The 20917-nt window shown below is 44.0% G+C and overlaps 1 protein-coding gene across 6 annotated transcripts in view; it reads left to right on the forward strand.

The window, feature by feature from the left end:
• Positions 1–20917, forward strand: part of TANC1 (tetratricopeptide repeat, ankyrin repeat and coiled-coil containing 1) — a 232314-nt gene that overhangs the window by 91197 nt on the left and 120200 nt on the right. For all 6 annotated transcript variants that reach the window (XM_046018133.1, XM_046018132.1, XM_046018134.1 and 3 more), the window contains one exon: positions 14627–14827. In XM_046018133.1, the coding sequence (XP_045874089.1) occupies positions 14627–14827 (201 nt within the window). The remainder of the gene's footprint in view (positions 1–14626; positions 14828–20917) is intronic.

The following is a 20917-nucleotide window of genomic DNA, read 5'->3' on the forward strand; positions in this document are numbered from 1 at the left end:
ATGAAGGTTTTGTTTGTGTTTGTTTTTTTTGTTTTGTTTTGTTTTTTTTTTTTGTTTTTAAACTTCAGGGGAAATTTGTTTCACTTTTACCATATGATATCCTTGGTTTGGGGAAATGCCCGTCAAGTGAGGGAATCAAATACACTCCTATAAATATTTAAATTTATATCAGGAACTTTTGATACCCAGATGTTTTGAGGGAGGGGTGAGATCTCTTTTTCTTCCTCAGACATAACGGAGAAGCTGGGAAGTGAACCCCCCGGCGTCCTCTGTAATGTAGCAGCTATGTAAGCTTCTGTATCTGCAACACGGGGTTAATGACAGTTTCTTTCTCCTAGGGTGGTTGGTTGTCCTGAGGATCCTGTGAGTTACAGGGCTTAGAACAGTGCCTGGACCATCGTAAGCATTTTACATTTGCTCTTGCTATGACTGGTAGCACTTTCTGTGTCATTTGGACTCTTCCCCCCTAGAACCCCCCTTTGACCCCTTTAGGCTTTAGTGAATGGCAGTGTCTTGGATCGTTTTGTTTCCTTGCCTGTGTGGCAGACACAACTTGGCCATTTCATCCGGTGCGGACGGAGGAGAGCCGTGGTGAGGGGTCTGGCCTTAACAGAGTGCTGTGGGGGCAGTTGCCGAAAGCAGTCTGGGATGGCATGTGCTGCCTGGGCAGGGAAGGGGAAAAGAAAAGGTTTAAGCTCCTAACACAAGGATCCACCACCAGAAGGCCTTGGTGCCTGAGAAGATGTGTGTGCACTCAAAGGTGCAGTGCCCGTGCGATCCGGTGTTCTCCTTGTCTTCGTCAGAATGGGCTTTTGCGTAGTCGTCCAGTGCGTGGATTCCTAAACCTGGCTGCTTCCCCGAAAGCATTTGTGAGTCAAATTCCCCCCTGCGGTGGGAGTTTGTGGTGCTTTTTGAACGGTTAGCCAGGTTTGAGAATCATTAGGATGCTGTGCACGGCCTGCCCCCAGCCAGCCGTGGCAGAAGTACACATATGTGACTGGAGAACTCCTGGTCTCAAGAAGGAACTCCCCCACTATCTTGTCAACCCTGTTCTTGGCAGCCCTCCAAAGGTGAACTGGAAATACAGAAATGCAGCTCTACAAGGAGACGAGTGACAAGGGTTCCATTCCAGAAATAACCAGGGACAGGATTTCATCAAAGCAATTTGTCAGTATGCTTTATTTGGTTCTTGTGTTTATGTCGATTCCTCATCAATATTTGCGTATTCTCATGCTTTCAAGTTAATACACAAGCAGTGATAGCTATTGAATATAATTTTGATGCTTAATTGACATACAATGTTAAAGAAACTGTTGGAGGACTGTATTTCCCAGAGCGATGCTCAGAGAATGAATGAAGTAACGCGCATTCCATTTTATATTTGAGAAATCATGATTAGAGTGGAATGTTAATATGGTTAGTTGTGGTGAGACAATATTGACATTGTTGCTAAGATATTGTACCAGACATGTCATTGAGGCTGCTGTTTTGAAAACTGAGCAATGCTGCCCTTTCCCCCCTCCTCCTCCTCTGTGGTGCTAGTGGAGCAGGAATATAGCAAAAAAATAATAGATGCAGAAAATGTAGTCTTCTCATTTTCTCGCTCCACTCCCTGCCCCCCAGTACAGGCCTGGAAAGGATCTTGTTAAACAGCCACATGTACACAATTGACTTAGTCTGCTTTTTTCTACAGTGTGTGCTGAATTGGTTATATAGCATTTTTAACGTGTGTTTGTGGGGAAGAAACTTTCAGTGCTGCCTAGAAACTTGGAGGTATTTCCCCCTAAATGTTTACAGATCCCATTTTCCTTGTAAGGAGTTGAAATAAGATAAATGGTAGCAGCTCCCTCTTGTCCTTCTTTTCTCTTGTAATGAGGCCCGTTGGCAGCAGCATCGCGGGTGGGATTGCCAGAGTTTGGATTCGAGTAGTTAGTGAGGGGGTGATGTGCTGGTTTTGGCATTGTTCTAAAAGTCTTTTTCCCTTCCACTTATTTTTCCACCCCCAAAATGTCATCGTGTCCAATGCGACAGAATGTTCCCGATGATTACCATTCAGAGAAACATGACTCGCTAAATTATCTGTGGATGACGGTCAGAATTTCTTAAGCACCTAACAGCATTCCGCGCTTGGTACGCACCTTGGTCAGGGGACCCACTATTACAAAGGCAAGCCAGCGTACGGCCATGATGAAGAGCTCGGACAGTGGCTCAGACTGCCTCGGTTCAAATCCAGATCTACCACTTGTGGGCTGTGGGGCCCTAGACAGCTTACTTAGTAGCCTCTCTGAGCATTAGTTTTCTCATCTGTAGCCCAGGGACAATGACAGCAAATGGAACAGGGTGAAAAAATAAAATATAAAAATAAAATATAAAATGTAATATATAAATTTTATATAAATATAAAATATATTATCTTATTTTTATATTTTTTATTTTATATGTGAAGTGCTTATTAGCTAGGTCTGGTATAGCATATAAGGCTTTACTACTAACTTGATCACCCTCATTATTATTTGGACAGACACATTTGGTGAACATACATTTATAGTTAGAATAGAGAACTCAGTGGAAGTCCTGATGTGTTACTTGGGTACTTGCTTTAACATGAAATTCAAGGGTAAGTGGGCTCCAGCAGTCGTAGGGGGCTGAACATGTAACTGAGGTAGAGAATGGCTTTAGGAGTCAGATATTCAGTCCCCGGGGCCACCTCCTTGCAGGTCCAGGGCACCATTCACATGGATGTGAGATGGGCAGCATGGTGGTCCTACCCTCATCATTCTTAACATCACACCCAAGATCTACAGAAAAAGGGGAGTTTTCTATGTTGTAAGAAGTTATATTCAGAATGTTGTTTTTGAGAAAGGTCATTTATTTTATTTTATTTTATTTTTAAAGATTTTATTTATTTGACAGAGATAGACAGCAAGAGAGGGGAACACAAGCAGGGGGAATGGGAGAGGGAGAAGCAGGCTTCCCTCTGAGCAGGGAGCCTGATGCGGGGCTAGATCCCAGGACCCTGGGATCATGACCTGAGCCGAAGGCAGACGCTTAACTGACTGAGCCACCCAGGTGCCCCAAGAGAAAGGTCATTTATTTTAAAAATTTTCTTTACTTGAGAGAGAGCGAGAGAGAGAGAGAGAGAGAGAAAGAGAGGGCGAGCGTGCGCGCATGAGCATGAGCAGGGGGAGGGACAGAGGGAGAAACAGACTCCTCCCTGAACAAGGGAGCCTGACGCTGGGCTCCATCCCAAGACCTCAAGATCATGACCTGAGCTGAAGGCAGACATTTAACCTACTGAGCCACCCAGACACCCCAGGAGAGTTTAATGGTAAGGAGTGATTGGTTATAGATTGAAAGTTGTAAGCAGAGAAGTCAGATGTGTAGACAGAGCTGGGGCAGTGCGGTTCCTTTGTATGTTGCATACAGAACTACGTACTACTTTGTATAGTAGCCAGTGTAGTACTACAGACAGAGTACATAGAATAAGGAACTGGATCTTGAGCCACACAGTGACGGTAGGAGGAAGCCAGTCCAGACCTTCACTGTGAGAGCGGTCAGTAAAGCAGACCATTCAATGTCTCTAAGCCCTGGGGAAGAGATGACTATGGACAGTTTGAGCTACACAGACAAAGGCAAGTCTGAGCCAGGTGGATGAGTAGACACAGTTGGAGGTGCCCAGATAAAGGAAAGGTGAATCCCCCTTCCTGGGGAAGGGGTTTCATGAGAGTGATAACTTGGCAGGTGTCCAGCAGGGGGGCTTGCTGGGAAACCTCCCAATGTAGAAAGAAATGGGTACAAATGTCTCAAATAAACGTTTAATGGAAAATAAAGTATGTTTTCTTCTAACATATTCTCATTATAAAAATGTCAGAACATATGTCAAACCAAAAATGTAAAAGGGAACAACGGTTGCTGTTTCCACCCCCATAAGAATAACCATCAACATTGTATCGAACCTCCTTCTAGCTTTTAGTTGTACATATTTTCCTATTGTCATCAAATATACAAGACTGTGTATACTGGCTTAAATGTTTCTTCCATATGTCTTTAAAAATGTTGATCATCTGAAGAACTCAAATTTTCCTTTTTCGTAATTTCGGTTCTTTGGCAATGAAGATCGTGGTTGTGGTGTTCTGTGCTCTTCTGCTTCTTTAGAGGCTTGGGGGGGTGGAGTGGGGCGTGTGGGAGAGCTTTTTCTGCCCAGTGTCACAACCATTGCAAAAAATGTTAGCCATTGTTTGCAGTTCTGGCACAGGGCACTATTTTTTTTTAAGAGGTTGCCAGATAAGGTAAGAGATTGTTTCTGCACTATGGAGTGAAGGATATGGTTCAAAAACCATATTTCCTGAATGAGAAGGGAGTGGAAGTAGAAGAGGGACAGTTGAGTGAAGTGTTTGAAGACTGGGCTTGGGCTATAGTTTATAGCCCTTCCCCCTTTGTCCTCTTAACGATAACGTCTTCACTGTTGAAAAGTTAATTTTGGTTCTTTTTTTTTTTAAAAAAGATTTTATTTATTTATTTGACACACGGAGAGAGAGAGATCACAAGTTGGCAGAGAGGCAGGCAGAGAGAGAGGGGGAAGCAGGCTCCCCGCTGAGCAGAGAGCCCCATGCAGGGCTCGATCCCAGGACCCTGGGATCATGACCTGAGCCGAAGGCAGAGGCTCAACCCACTGAGCCACCTAGGCACCTGTTAATTTTGGTTCTTAAGAGACTTTTTAATTTTTTCAAGAAGGATAAATGGGCTGGGTATTTTCTGCCTTTGAATATCTGAGACTGTTTTTTGGTTGATATTATACTTAATAGAAAACTGGGTGTGGTTTTTATAAGGTTTGGTCTCTCTATTCCCTTCAAGTTTTGTAGGTGTTGCTTTCGACTTCTGCTTTTGGTACTAGAGAGGTGTTGTGGGTTGAATTGTTTCTCCCCCCGCCCCCCAAAAGATGTTGAAGTTCTAACCCTCAGTGCCTGTGCAGGTGACCTTATTTGGAAGTAGGATCCTCACAGGTGTGACAGAGGTAAAACGAGGTCATACTGGATTAGTGGGGGCCCTAATTTATTAGGACCACCGTTAGAAGAAAAGCATAGACACTGGGGACAATGCTGTTTGATGACAGAGGCAGAAATTAGAGTGATGTATCTACAAGCCAAAGATAACAGGCAGTACCACAAACCAAGAGAGTCATGGATTCAATTCTCTCCTGGAGCCTTCAGAGAGAGCCTGGCCCTGCTGGACACCTTAATTGTAGACTCAAAGCCTCCAGATATGGGACAGAATAAACTTCTGTTGTTTAAGCCACTCAGGGTGTGGTATGCTGTTACAGCAGCCTGAGGACCCAAGATAGGGCAGTGGGGTTCTTGTTCCTTTGAAAATCTGTGGTTTTGCAGCCCATCAACTTTTTTTTTTTAACTCTATATTTACTCAGATTTTTATGGTTAAGAAAAAATTATCAACTTAGTTTTGCCAGGATGAGTCCAGGTATAATTATACTTCATAGTCCATCCTATGCCAGGATGAACACCAGGTGTGTTCCATTCAGGGACACAGCCTAGGGTAGAGGGAGTCCTTTTTATCTGCATACTTTAATTAAAAAAAGATTTGTTTTTAGGTTTTGAAATGATCATGTCCTCAATTCTTCTCAGAAACACCTTTTGTCTGTAATCTTACGTCACTAAAATGTTGACCACGCGTCTCTGCATCTGGGGAGACTTCCTCAAGCTTGTTCCTGTTCATGGAGTCGATATTCTGTAGTGTGAATTATACTCTCCATGCCTGGAATGTGGATCATAATCTGGTGACAGCTTTTTAAATTCCTTGCTTTTCTTCCCTTATTTTTAATCTGAGTCTGGTGTATAGAGAAAATAAGAAAGAAACGCAGCGCATGAAGGATCTAGGAGGCCATGTTCTTCTGTATTCTTTTGAGGATGCCATGCCCTTCATGGAATGAATTCTTCTGCTTTTTTTCTTTTGAGTCTTCAGAAAGATACTCCCTTTCCTCTCTCTTATAAGCTGTATGCTTCCTCATTCTCCCACCATTTCAGGTTTGAGGGGGAGGCTTTTTATCAAAGAGATAGAGTCTAGTCAGCCCCATTTTACCCACATGGATCTGTTGTTTCCTGCTGGTGGGCGTGGGGCGAAGACAGGAGTGGACGCCAGGGTGAGGGCCTGGATCGCTCCCTGACCCAGTGGGCTAAGTGCACTTAGGCCCTCAGTTGTTGCAATAACAAAATTGCCCTGTTGTCACCCTTAACATTATTGGGAATTCTTTCCTTTTCTGGCACTCCCTTACCTTTCCGTATGCTTTTTGCATTTATGAGTTTTACTTTGTAGTTACAAGTATCTTATCGGGATGTTGGGAGACGTTTTGCTAGCAGCTTTAAAGGAAACAGGAATTTCTACTTCTATCACCTTTAGCCTACCACCACCCCACCCACTGCACTCCTGGCTGCCCCCCTTTTCCTGGCACCCCGTATTCCTTGGTCCTGTCCTGCCTCATTCCTAGCCTTTTCAGCCCCTGCTTTCCCCCTACCCTCTCTATCCTGTCTAGCCTGTCTTTCCCTCTTCCTGCCCTCTCCCTGGTAGTCGTCCGGATTACTCTGTGGGTGCCACAACCACAGGCATGCCCACACTCCCCCACCAGCGGTGGAGATGCCCTGGACTGGAAGTGAGCCCGAATGCAGTGTGGGCAGAGGAGAAATGGAGCGTGTGCCTACACAGAGCCCATCCATGATGCGGGGGGGGGGGGGGCATGTGTGCTCAGTGCGACTGAGAACCCCACTTCCTTCGGAACAGGGTCCTCTAGTGCTTTCCCCGTACTGCGTCCACTTCAGCCATAGAAAATAAACTCACCTCCTGGCAGTCAGCCCCCCATGCCAGCACTTTGAACGATCTTTGTGGGATTGATCTTCATTTCACCCATTTGCCAAGTCAGGCCATGGTGGGTGACCCATTTAGACTTACGATCTTTGTATCTAGACATTGCAATCCTAGGGAATGAAAATTTAAAATATTTAAAGGGGGGCACCTGGGTGGCTCAGTGGGTTAAAGCCTCTGCCTTCGACTCAGGTCATGATCCCAGGGTCCTGGGATCGAGCCCCGCATCGGGCTCTCTGCTCTGCAGGGAGCCTGCTTCCTCCTCTCTCTCTGCTTGCCTCTCTGCTTGCCTCTCTGCCTGCCTCTCTGCCTAGTTGTGATTTCTCTCTGTCAGATAAATAAAGTATTTAAAAAAAAATATTTAAAGGAAACATACGCACATAAAATGTGAATTGTGTAAAAAAGTGTAACCCTCCCATCCATGCTCCTCCTTGGTGCGCTTCCTTTCCCGGAGGCAGCCACTGCTGCCAGTTCCTGTGTGTCCTTCTGGAGACCCTCCGCACGTACAACTGTGTACGTTTACATTTTTCATATATACATAAGGATACAGTGTATATGCGCGTGTGTATACAGAGAGGCATACATAAACACACACGCACACACACTAAAGGAATGCACGTTGTATTTTAATCATCTGTATGATGAAGTATTCCCTCCAGTTTCTTTCCTTTTTCATCTCTCTCACCTGTCTTGGGAGAGGAGCATAAATATTATTTGACTGCCTTGCTGCCTTGGTGGTTCTCAGCCCTGGCCGGGCCTGAGAGGCACTCAGGGAAGAGAGTTGCCCGTGCCTTAGCCACACCTCAGAGCCGCTCTGACAGCCTCCCTGGGTCGGGCGGCTTCCCTGTGTGCGGGGCCTGGGAACTGCGGCTTTGGGAGCGGCAGGCCTGGCAGATACGCCCAGTCTGCGAGGGGGTGTTCCATGGGGCTCGGGGCCCTAAATACCCCTGACAAGGAAATGGGGAGTATAGGATTCCGTGCAGATACCAGCTTGCTTTTGACTGCAAGTGGCCCACTCCTTTCTTCTTCACCCGGGCCAGGCTGAGTGGCGAGCTTCTTGGTTGGATGGGGTGGGAGCGGCACTCCGTGCCTCCACCCCGGGCAGCGAGAGCCGGCCCAAAGGCTGTAGGAGGTAAAGGAACTTAGAATGCAAAGGAAGAGGAGAAGAAACTATTTCAGGTGCTTGGTGGCTAAACATCTATCTCGGATCCACTTCGCTTGTATGGTGACAGCATAAGGTGTGACTGACGGAAAGAAAATTAATGATCTGGGCCCGGGTGCCTCCCAAATGGAAGGATCCAGGAGTGCTGTGGAGCTAATTAACCAGCCGGCACGAAACGTGAAAATAGATGAGGGAACAGGTTTCTTCTCACGGTGGCCTGGTACTGCGTATAGACCTATATATACTATTTTTGGCATTCCCTATTAAGTATTCAAAATGATGTAATGTTGAAAGACCTAGCTCAGTAGCCCTTTTTCAGGGTAGCAGAATGGATTCTCCTGGGTTCAGACTCTGCTTTTGCCGTTGGCCAGTGTCCGTGAACAGGATACCCGGTGCTTTCTGTGTGGTGGTCTCGTGGTCAGAGTAGCATGAAAACAACACCCACTTTCAAGGTCCTTGTGAGGGTAGGAGACAATGGGTATAAAGTGTCTTGAACCCTGTCCTAACGCATAGTACTCCGCATAGTACTCCAAGGAAAGCATTTATTGTGTTGAAATACCACCCCTCCCCACCCCGGGGCTTAGGGGTGGAAATTTTTGAGGCCTTGTATCTTTTTTTTAAAAGATTTTATTTATTTTATTAATTTGAGAGAGAGAGAGAGTGCAGAAGCACATGAGCAGGGGCGGGGGAGAGGGAGAAGCAGGCTCCCTGCCGACCACGGAGCCCGAGCAGGGACTCCAGGACCCTGGGATTATGACCTGAGCTGAAGACAGATGCTTAACCCACCAAGACACCCAGGTGCTCTGAGGTCTTGGCATTTTTTAAGCTTAGACACTCTTTCCTGGTGATCTGCTTAAGGGAGAATTTTGATAATAAGAGAGCAAATGCCAGTCTCTTTCCCCATTACCTGGGTCAGGGCAAAGTACATTTGGTTCTCTAACCACTGAAAATTGAGAGTAAAATTGTGAGGTACACAGTATTTACTGATCTCCATTTAGAATCTGGTTGGTGGGTTTTGAAGGCAAATGGATAAACTTGTCCCGTCAACCAGGTTTTTCTACACTGGGGGAGGGTGGGAGTTCGCTGCTTTGTTGCCTCTTGGCAGTGTTGAGTCTTAGTCACGATTCTGAATAATGTTCTGGAAAACTGCTTTCTTGGATACATTTATCTTAACTCTCTTTTTGGAAATGTACATTAACAATCAGTAGCTCTGGCTGGTTACTTGGGGGGAAGATCCTGTAAGACATAAAACAGCGTAAAATGCTTTCAGTTGCAGAGAGGACTTCCAGAGGCTCCCAGAATGATACTTGGATCTTGTGGGAGGAAATCTTTTCCAATTTTCTAGGTTTCTGTAAATCTATATGAGTTATGTGGTTATAAAACCTTACGATGGGAAATATGTTTAGGAAACACGAATGTGCTCCCAGGCAGGGACTGCACAAAAGATGCCCTAACACATTTAATGCCCCAGTTAAATGTATTGCACAAGTCCCGTTTTCTGGAACTGGATAAACAGAACATCTTTTCTTTCTATTCTGAGCTTCTGTCCCCTCCCCTCTCCTCCTAGTCACTTCAATGGCACAATAAATGGAAATCTTATTTCCTGCATCTGCAGACCTATTTACCTGAATGTCTAAGCTCCCCCTTGCCTTTCTCAGGTCTGTTCTTTCTGAAATACGATTTTGCTTTCATCTCCCTAGCTTCTTTGCCCTCGTTTTTTTTTTTTTAAAGCTTTCTCTAATCCTGCACTCCATTTACTTTAATCTGTAACGTTGGACATTGCCATGCTGCATAGACACCTTTAAACATTCATCATCTCCCAGATTTGCATTTTCTTCCATTATGAACTTAAATCCCTTTTCACAATCTGTACCAGTGGGAAAAAAAAATGTTAAAGAACTATTATCAAAAGCCATTTCTTCCAGTTTAAAATGCCTTATTGGATGGCTTTATCAGTCTTTGATAATTCCATTATCTTTGTAAACTATGACTTGAATTTATAGTATGTGCATATGTAGGTATGTAGTTATATTTATGACACATGGGGAGAACCTTATGCCCCTATGCCCTTTATGGTCTTTTATTTTCAGAACTCAAAGAAGTGGTGATTTTAAAATAAGAAAAGAGCGTGTGTTTGGGTGTGTATGACAGCGGCTGTACGTGACCTGCAAAACCTAAGCCTTAAAAGCAAAATGTTCTGACCCTTTAAAGATGTCTTAATTTAAAATTATGTCTGTTTGGGGGGCCTCCATTTTTTTCGAAATAAAGTCCTTAAACGTGTAGAGCAATGAGCTGGCCAGTTGCGGGAATTGGGAAAGGAGGTCGTTCTAGGTATGGGGCCTCTGCTCCCCATAGTTAACCTCCACGTCCCAGTTTCCTGTCTGTGAAGCAGTCTAACTGGACTGGATGTTCTCTGAGACTGAAGGCACGCTGGGGATCCATCAGTGTTCCATGGGAAACACCTGCTGGTGGGACCGGAGGCGGCCCGGCAGATCATGGGTGGTTGATAACATGATTTTCCTACTCTGGAGAGGACGCCTCGGCCTACTGGTGCTGGCATTTCTGCCTTACCAATAGGAAGGGCGATCCGAGTGTATCTCATCACTTAATGGAGGAGGGAAGAAAATAGGTCACAGTTCAAAGAACACCAGCGCTAAGGGGACTGTGCCCGCAGTGCTGGTTTTTTCAGTGAAATGGTTTTAATTCCTCTTGAAATCTCCTGGAGCATCTGCTGAGGAATGTTAAGTCAGCCAGAGAATTTCTGGTGTCATGTTGCCCAGAACCAATGTTGGATAATTCTCATGGATACCCCTAAGAGATTTTTGCTCTCTGCCACTGGCGTCGTCTGCGTCCTTGTATTGCTCTTGGATTTATGTTGACCTGAACGCCTTAGCTCGCGTGAAGTTAAAGCACCAGGCTCCAGGATGCCGCCTCCGGCTTCTAGGCTGCCGGATCACCCCACTCGTTTCATGCTGCCTGTTCATAGGTAAAACTTCTCTTCCTGCTTTGTGCCTTTCTAATAAAAGGGAGCTGGAAGTTCGGGGTCTTTCACTTTGTCTGAAAAACAAACCAAGGACAGCATGTTTGGGACTGATACTATGGTGAGATGTCAAAGTAAACTTGAAATAGAAACCCTTCCTTCCCGAGCCCCAACTCCAAGTGTCGTTTTATTGCAGACCACATAAAATCAGTGTCAGAGTGCAGCTGTTCCGGAGGCTGGAGGTCCTCATGGTTACGGCCTGCTTTGGAAACATCCTCACCATACTTGCAGTTAATGAAAATATTTGCTTTGCTTGATATAAACAAAGTTTATAGGCAGAATTTGTAATTAGATAACTCTAATTTTCTTTTACCCTTCACTCCCCAGTTTTTTGCTTGTATCACATTGGAGAATACTAAGTATTAAAGAAAATAAACCTTTTTTCAGTAACGAGGTTTACTGTTTTTTCTGGTGTTGTCATAATAGATACATTTCTCCCTCATTTTGTTGCATCCCCACAACTTAAGGGGCTTGAAGTCTGGTTTGGGGTTAGCTTTTTTTTTTTTTTTTTTTAAGATTTATTTGTCAGCGAGAAAGCACACAAGCAGGGAGAGAAGGAGGCTCCCCGCTGAGCAGGGAGCCCAGTACAGGACTCAATCCTAGGACCCTGAGATCATGACCTGAGCCGAAGGCAGATGCTTAATCAACAGAGCCCCCCAGGCATCTCGGGTTTGTTGTTGTTGTTGTTACAGGTTAGAAATCGTTGTGTGTGAGTAGGGAAGATGGTACCTTGTCACAGCACCTGCTTCTCTCAGGCCAATCGAGCTGTTGAACTAGCAGGTCTATGAGTTAGATAGTATGAGGACAGCCACAGGGCAAACCACATGGGTAACTTCTTCGAGGTGCCCCCCACCTCCTCTGTGCGTACCTTTTGGGGCTGTGGCCTCTGTGCTTTCTAAGTTCTTCTCTATCTCCTAGTGTTCCTTGCCAGATATCCAGGACATCAGGCAACCAGGCACCATTCTTGTAGGCGTAGTGCCTGCTTGCATTCTCCGGATGAGCCCATTGTGGTGGTGGCAACTGGTCACGTGTTCCAGAGACTGGACCAGAGAAGACAGCTCTCCTTCCCTCTGCTTTCTAAAATCTAGTCAGCGTGCAGCTTGCTTGGCCCCAGTGGGCGTTTGCATTACGGTATACCCCGAGCTGTGCCTTAAGTTCCCTTCCACAGACAGAGATCAGCAGAGAGGCAGCCGGGAAACCTCGTGTCCTGGCTCAAGACCTCAAGGCGGTAGTTTCAAAGGATTTCTGGCTGATCTCCAGAGGTGTAAGAGCAGCTCCAGGCCCTGGCCATTGTTGGTGGTTTCTTACAGTGCAGATCAGGAAGCAGGGCGAGTGAGGGTTATAGGAGGACCAGACTGGGGCCTTGCTGCTGTTCACATAGATTTAGGATGTAAGGATTTCCACTAATTCCAGCTTCCTTCCCCCAGGGACAGAACGTTTGTGTGGATGTTCTTGTTTTTGAAAATTCTAGTGAGGGTTTCCTGGTAATTCTGTTTATTTCTTCAAATACCAGTCGCTTGGACATTTAGTGATAAATCTTTAATTTCCCAAGTCTGTTAAAACCCCTTGAAGCCGGTGCCTGGGTGGCTCAGCTGGTTAAGCGACTACCTTCAGCTCAGATCATGATCCTGGAGCCCCAGGATCGAGTTCCCTGTTAGGCTCCCTGCTTGGTGGGGAGCCTGCTTCTCCCTCTGACTTACTCCTCTTTTGCTCTCTCTCTGTCATTCTCTCTCAAATAAATAAATAAAAATAAAATCTTAACAACAACAACAAGAAACCCTTCAGGCATAGCTGGCCCAGGGGAGACTCAAATGACCTTTCTGATATTGCAAACTTACCTATTGTGGGACCCATGGCTTTTCCATTCACAGCTCTGCTGGTTCTGAGTCACCTTTGAAAGCCAGGCATGAGCCTGTCTGCCTGTTTTAACCCCCAGCCTCACCCCCATCTGTGCAGGGGGTGACTACTTATTTTACCATACCTCCCAACATGATGAATGAGCACAGCGACGCAATTCGAACTTGAGAGTTTAGGTCACGTCTCTTTTGAGCCTTGAACACAAAGACCGACAAAAATTGAGCTTCCAATTCAAATCCAAGCCTTGGTTTTTCAGAGTCAGGAAGGTAAGGACCAGTTTGGTAGTAGTTAGCAGAGAGGCTAGTTTGCTTATGAAAAGCTTCCTGTATTTTTTCCAGCTCTGCTGTATGTAAAATTAGAGCTTGTAGATGTTTTCATCATCAGGGTAATGGTTTACCTTCCCTCCTCACCCAGCCTCAGTTGCTTCTTAGTGCACTCAGGAGGGGAGGAAGAGATGGATGGGGGAGGAGCAATAGGGGAGAGCTTATTATCAGAATGCTTGAGGACCAGCTGTATCTTTTCCAGAGAGACTGATCTTAGCCAACATACTCTTCCTTTTGTCCTCTCTATACTGTAATTGTGTCCTCTGTATTTTGTCATTGGATCTGCTTACCCTAGAGTATCTAATTTCATAATAGTAAGCTTGTTTGTCCTTAAGTTCATTTAGGGGCTGGATTCCAGGGAGAACCTGCTTCATCAGTGTTTCCAGTCCCATGACTAAGAGTTGGGCTGGTTGAGTTGTAGGAGGACGGTTGCTCTGCTGTGGGGAGTGTGGTGTGGATCTGAAGAGAGAAGAGGTCTATGGTACTGGGGAGGAATGTTGAAGTTGGGAGACTCTCCCTTGAGTTCTCTTATTGGAGAGAAGTGGTGGGAAGCCAGGGAGTTCTGGAAAACATCTGGGTGTTTGAATCTATTCTATGATACTTATGTAAGATCCTTTCCTTTACTTGAGCTGAAATCATAGCTTCTTATGGATCATTCATATTTGGTCTTAATCTAACCTCAAGGCATGCATGGGTTGCTCAGTCGGTTAAGCATCCAGCTCTTGATTTCAGGTCAGGTCATAACCACACGATCCTAGCTAGGAACGAGTCCGGCATCAGGCTCTGTGCCCAGCAGGCAGGAAGTATGCTTGAGATCTGTCCCCCTATCCGCTCATGTACTCTCTCAAATAAATAAGTCTTAAAAAAAAAAATCTAATCTCGGTGGTACGTGGGTGGTTCAGTTGGATAAATGTCTGCCTTCGACTCAAGTCATGGTCCCCAGGGTCCTGGGATCGAGCCCCTCATCGGGCTCCCTGCTCAGCGGGGAGTCTGCTTCTCCCTCTCCTCCCTGCTCTTGCTCTCTCTTGCTACCTCTGTCTCTCCCAAATAAATAAATAAAATCTTTAAAAAAAAGTCTAATCTCAGCTTGGTGGCTTTCTGAACCCATTGTTAAAGTAAAACTGGGCTAGTTGATAGGATATAGAAAAGGGTATGAGGTATGGAGTTCATTGATACTTGAGTGGTGAAACTTGAATTTTCTTTCATATGGTAAAAAATCCTAAGAATGGTAGAAATAAAAAAGAAAAAAACTATTAAAAAAAAAACAACATACACATAAGACATATGGGAATTATATTCTAAGGATGTAGTTCTTAGGAATTAATCTACCTATAATTAATGATCTAAATTCAGGTTTTTCTCTCTTCACTCCAGGAGGTGACTTTGGTCCAGAGACATCCCCCCAAGTCCTGCCCCCTGGCCATGGTGGCGACTTTTCTGTGAGCAGCCTCCCTGTAGCAGAGGACACCTACAGGGTGAGCTTGGCCAAAGGTGTCTCCATGTCTCTGCCTTCATCGCCTCTGCTGCCTCGACAGTCTCACTCAGTGCAATCAAGATCAAATAAAAAATCTCCAGGTAACTGAACACCCAAACCGCACCCAAACTAGCTTGGTTATATATGTAATGCTTTTATTGAAATGAAGCAAAACTGGTGCTTATAAGGAATTTTCTGGGAAGTTGTTTTCTTTGTTATAGTAATTTCTGGAAGAAGAAAATCTTAAAAAAGAAAGTTATGGTTTGAATACACTCATTTCTTTAGTTCAGCCTGTATACAAACTTTTGATTGCTCAGGCTAGACTTTTATAAATATTCAAGATCTTGTTATCAATATTGATGTTAATCATTTGGCCTTGTTTTCTTGGTCATGAATTCGGGAATGCTATAATCTAAACTCACTGTGGTACATTTAAAAGTTCTGGATTTTGGCAAGGGTAATCTGACAACAGTTCATTTATTACTGCCTAGTGTTACAAACTGATGTCCTTTCTTTGATTACATCACCCAGCATTGGAACAATTATAAATTTTTTGACAATTCGGACTTGTAAAGGGTGGGAGCAAGGGTCTTACAGATTACTCGTTTTAAAGTATTTTGGCTTCCCTCATCATGACCAAGTTTTTAACATTACCAGTGAAAACCAGACGTTACTTAACTTTGAGAGGTTATGGTTCAGATGTGAGGAAAGCCTTCTGGAAACCTGCAATCATAAGCGTTCCTCTGATGTTTTAGGTTTGCTGAGCATTTGTTTAGTGAGGGCAGTATAGTTTGGGGCCTTTGACCATATGGGGGCGGTGGAGGGAGTAAGGATTCTTCTCATATACACATAAATGAATTTGGAATTGGTCTAAAATGTGTCCTGGGGCTATAAAATTAGAATCTGTTTTCCTGGTTTCCTAAGTATTTGTATTACTTGACATGTGATAGGCATGATTTCTGAATCTTTTAGCGGATATTTGCAGTTTGTTTGGTGACAAAATTTAGAAGGCAAACCTTGAGGCTCTGAAAGTTAGAAATGGTGCTGTGAATTGGTGAGTGTCCAAACGCTTTATTGTTCTAGAGCTTTCTTATTTTGGACAGCATTGTTTACAATCCAGTCATTAGCTGGAACTTGGAAACCTTTTTGGTATGAAGCAATTTCCTGTGCCAAGGAATTTGACCTGTTTATCAGTATTTGGGGAAATTCCTGGAATGTCCTTCTTTCTCTTTGCCGTTCCCTACCACTATATCTCTTGGTCAGATTTCTTCCCTTCTTTCAAATTGTGGTTCCCACACTGCCTTTCTTGACGGTTACCCCATTGGAGTTATCTTCTCCCCACAAATTGTGCACAGCATTTTACTTTTTCCTTTATCAGCCCCGTCATTTGTCCTTTTCCCTTTGAATCAGTGTTTTTATGTGTAGCCTGTGTCTGATGAGCATGGATAGGCATGATGGCTTCTTTGAGTATACATCATCTATATAAAACCAATAATAGAATTCTGAACCTATCTGGATTTTATTTATTTGAGAGAGAGATAGTGTGCGAGAGAGCATGAGCCGGTGGAGGGGGAGAAGCTGGTTCAGTAAGCCTGACATGGGGCTCCATCCCAGGACCTTGAGATCATGATCTGAGCCGAAGGCAGCCTCTTTACTCCTGGGATCATGACCTGAGCCAAAGGTAGACAGATGCTTAACTGAGTAAGCCACCCAGGTGCCCCCCTATCTGGATTCTTAAGGGGCCTTAGTTGAGGGTAATGCAAGTGCTAAGTGCAGAGATTTGACCTTTGGTAGAATTTGCTCTCCTATAGTCTGTGCTGCTGCAAATGAATTGAGGCTGCTTGGGCCTTAGGTCTGGCGAGATTACCTAAGAGCCTAGGGAATATGTATTTCAGAGAGAATTTTATTAATGTTATTATTATTTTTAAATATTTTTTTTATTTATTTGAGCAAGAGAGAGAGAGATCACAAGTAGGCAGAGGCAGGCAGGGGTGGGGCACACGGGAAGCAGAGAGCCGGATGTAGAGCTTGATCCCAGGACCCTGAGATCATGACCTGAGCTGAAGGCAGAGGCTTAACCACTGAGCCACTCAGATGCCTGTATTATTATATAATAGAATTATACATAATTCTGTATTATATATATAATATATAATAGAATTATATACAATATTAGATTTAATAAATAATTATTATTAATGTATAATATTAATAATAATCTAATTAAGAATAATTAGAATTATATATAATAGAATTATATAATAATTCTGTATTATTAACAGAATTTGTGGGACTTTTTAGTTTTTTTAGTGGGACTTGAATCTTTTTAATCTTTTTTTTTTTTTTTTTTTTAAAGATTTTTATTTTATTTATTTGACAGAGAGAGAGATCACAAGTAGGCAGAGAGGCAGGCAGAGAGAGAGGAGGAAGCAGGCTCCCTGCGGAGCAGAGAGCCCTGATGCGGGGCTCGATCCCAGGACCCTGAGATCATGACCTGAGCCGAAGGCAGCGACCTAAGCCACTGAGCCACCCAGGCGCCCCCTCTTTTTAATCTTTAACTTGATTTTTGCAGCTCTGTTGAGATACACAACTATAACTTGTCAGTTTAAGGTGTAACACATAGTGATCTTATGTGCGTGTGTATATGGCAAAATGATGACGGTGAGGTTAGCACATCCATCCTCTCATAGCTACAGTGTGTTTATTTTGTGGGGTGTTAGTGCTAAGTAGTGATGAATGTTATGATGAACACAGAAAGGATGGCTATCCAGAAGGTTCTCAGAGGCCACAGGCTCTCATGGGCCAGAAAGCCCTGAGGAGGCCTGACCAAATTTGGTATTTTAGTTTTGAGAAAATATTGTATAGTTTGATTTTCTCCATAGGAATAAAATTTGCTTCTGCTGAATTCTTTGCAAGGCAAGGCCTTATGAACAGAAGGGAGTAGTTGTGTGACATTCAAACTTTTAATGGATCGAAGAGAATATTCTCCATATTAGATGCTTTGGGTCCAAATTAAATACACTGAGCAGATCCTTCTCTAACGGAGCCATGTTTGTGCTTCACCCAAATTTGTGCAGCAAATTCATGTCTCACAGTGGTGATTTGCCTTCATTATCTTGGCAATTTTAAATCAAAAGGGAAGCTAAGGGCAGATATGCTTGCTTAAAAATGGCAGTGACTCAGAGTACATCAGACAATAAACAATATTTTTCCACAATGTCTAATGCTCATAGGTTTCTGTTTAAGCCATATTGTTAGAAACGTATCCAGAGACCGAGTGTTCTACCTGCCTGTAAAATTAGTTGGCATATGGTTGTGAACGTGCATTGGATTTAAAAATAGCCATCTATTTAAAAAGCTCTCACTGTTGTTGCTAATGATACAGTAAATACGGTGAGCGTGCTGTGCCCATAGGCACTGAGCCCTCCCCCCTGTGCTCCCCTTACACCAGCCGGGCTGGGCTTCAGGATCTTGTCATCATTCAGAACCAGCTCTGAATTACAGTGATGACTTCTGTTCTCATTTGTGTGATAAGAACCTTTTCTCTCTCTTTTGTTTAAGAAAGTGCATTAAAAAAAAAAAAGTAAGAAAATCTAAACCTGTTTTACTTGTTTGGATAGAAACTCTTCACTAATTGATGCTAATCAAGAAACTGTCAGGGACTGAAACTTCTAGCAAAGGTCAAAGACTATAAACCCCTATAATAGGCACTCCAAGTAGCCTGTTTTAATGAAAGCTTGTATTTTAATACAATAGGTGATTAGCTCTCAGGCCATGGGAACTTTGGGCCAGACACAATTTCATTAACCTTGCAATAATGTGACCCTGCATTTTTCATGGTTGAGTTTCTTACATTCCACTCATATTGCTCGGTAATATTTGCTCTCATACTACCTTGTTCCATATAGTTATATTTTTTCACTTGTTAGTCTAAAGATGCAGTTTTTGAGTTTTGTTTCAATTTATTTCCCCCCTGGAATGGAAACTACATTTGCTGGTACAGAAAACAAGGGCCAGTATCCATTATAGTCCTGTGGTGGTTGCAAGCTTTTTTGGATTAAGAATTCATTAATATTTGTAATGTATCCTTTTGTCTTCCAGAGAAAACAAAGCCCATTTCCTGTGGTTTATTTATTAGTAATATCATTAGTTACTTTATATTTGGATTATATTTCCCAGATCACTTTGGGCCCATTATGCAACACTCCAAAGGTAGGGCATAAACGGGAAGCACGCTTTTAAAATACTCTGATGGGGTCCGGCAGTAGAGGGTGGAAAGTGGGGGATACTGCTTTTTTCATCTGTACTTGTGTGGCAAGACTTGCTGGTGCCGGCCCTGTCACTCGGTTCCAGGTCCATTTCTTGCTGTAGCCATTTTGGAAACCGCCCTGGCTGGCTGTTTCTTTAAGGGAGGAACCTCCAAGTTGACAGGCTGTGAAGTGGAAGTCATTCTGCCCTTTGATTCTTGGACCATAAGTTAATCGTCTCTCCAGGCCCTCCCTCTTTCATCCTGCAAGTGTTTCTTATAGAAAATTAGCGCTTTTGTTTAACAAGATTTTTTTATTCTACTTCATCAAGGGAGCACCAGGGTGGTTCATCGAGACCGGAAACCACACATGCATGGCCTTTTTTCACTTACTATAATATCATGAACAATTTTCAGTTTGCTTGAAGAACCTGAGATTTAATGTCTTTTGTTTCAATAATCCATGGTTGATTTTTAACTAATTTCCAGTTGTTGGGTATTTGTTACTTTTCAGGTTTTTAAACTGTAGCACGAGCCAAGATATTTTGCTTTGTTTTTGCTGTTCAGTGCCTACGAATTCAGAAATTTTAATTGTGGTACAATACTAGTAACAGAATTTACCATCTTAACTATTTTTAAATGTGTAGCCCCTCTGTGTAAAGTTCATCCACATTGCTGTGCACCCAGTCTCCAGAGTTCCTGATGTGAATGTACTTGTCCAGTAATTTTTGTGCACGTCTGATATTGTAAGAGTGGCAAGTTCCCAGAACTGGAATTATTGAACTAAATGGACTGTGTTTTTAAAGATTCGTGATGCATACCGCCCAGTCACTTTCCAGAAAAGCTGTATTGATTTCACATTCCCTCCCGCATTCTTTGAGAGGCTTCTTTTTGAAGTTAACAGTCTTCTGGGAACCATCTCAGATGGATAGTGCTGGTGCAGTGCTTTGTCCGAATTAGATAGAAGGGGCTGAGAGAAGTCCTCCTGTCACCTTCCTCTTTTTGAACTTCCCTCTGTCTGCACTGCTCAGACAATTCCCATTTTCTTTCCTTCCATGATACTGTGTCAGGGGAATGATCGCAGCTGAGTCAGATCAAGTTCACGGTCAGAAAAAACGCTGAGCTGGCCTCTAGTTTTAGCTACAACCACACTCTGTTATGTGGGGAAGATCATAGACATTTTCTATTTTTTTTTAAAGATTTTATTTTTAAGTAATCTCTATACCCAATGTGGGGCTTGAACTCACAGCCCTGAGATCAAGAGTTGCATGCTCCACCCGCTGAGACAACCAGGCACCCCTGGATCATAGACATTTTTGAGTTGGTGAGGCCTCCGGACCAGGTCAGGCCATCCGTGCCAGGCCTCTTTGCAGGTATTGAAGGCATGGAACTTGCCCCAGTGTGGAAGTTACTGGTGGAGCTTTGGCCTAAGCCCAGGTTCCCCGCTCTGTCCCCAGCACGTTCTCTGATGCCACTCTGCATTGTTCTGCCTGTTCATTGTTGACGCATGAGCCGTAAATGAAATGACCGGGCTTTGTGTTCTGGTTACATGCACAACAGGAGGCTATGGGCTTCATGTACCCACATGCCTCTGTGAGGCTTTTTGATGGGGGAGGGGAGAGAATAACTCAGGAAGTGCACAGTCCCAGCCCAAGCCCGCCTTTAGCACTGGACTCCTGTGAGGACCTGCTTTCACCTAGGTGGTGCGGGCCACAATTAGGGCTCTGATTTTCAGCAAGGACAGTTCCTCCTGCTGTGGTGAAGAGGAAAACATTCTTTGTTTCCTCCAGGAGACTTGTTATCTGATAGCCTCCTCCGAGGAGTAGGCGGCTGCCTGTGTGCCTCACAGCCACGCCCAGCCGTGACCCGGACACACACTCTGTTGTTCTGTGTTTACACACTGAACCCACGTGCATTCCTTTGCTCCACTGTGAACCTGAGGACC

This window comes from Meles meles, chromosome 9, assembly GCF_922984935.1.
Source record: "Meles meles chromosome 9, mMelMel3.1 paternal haplotype, whole genome shotgun sequence".
Taxonomy (NCBI): Eukaryota; Metazoa; Chordata; class Mammalia; order Carnivora; family Mustelidae; genus Meles; species Meles meles.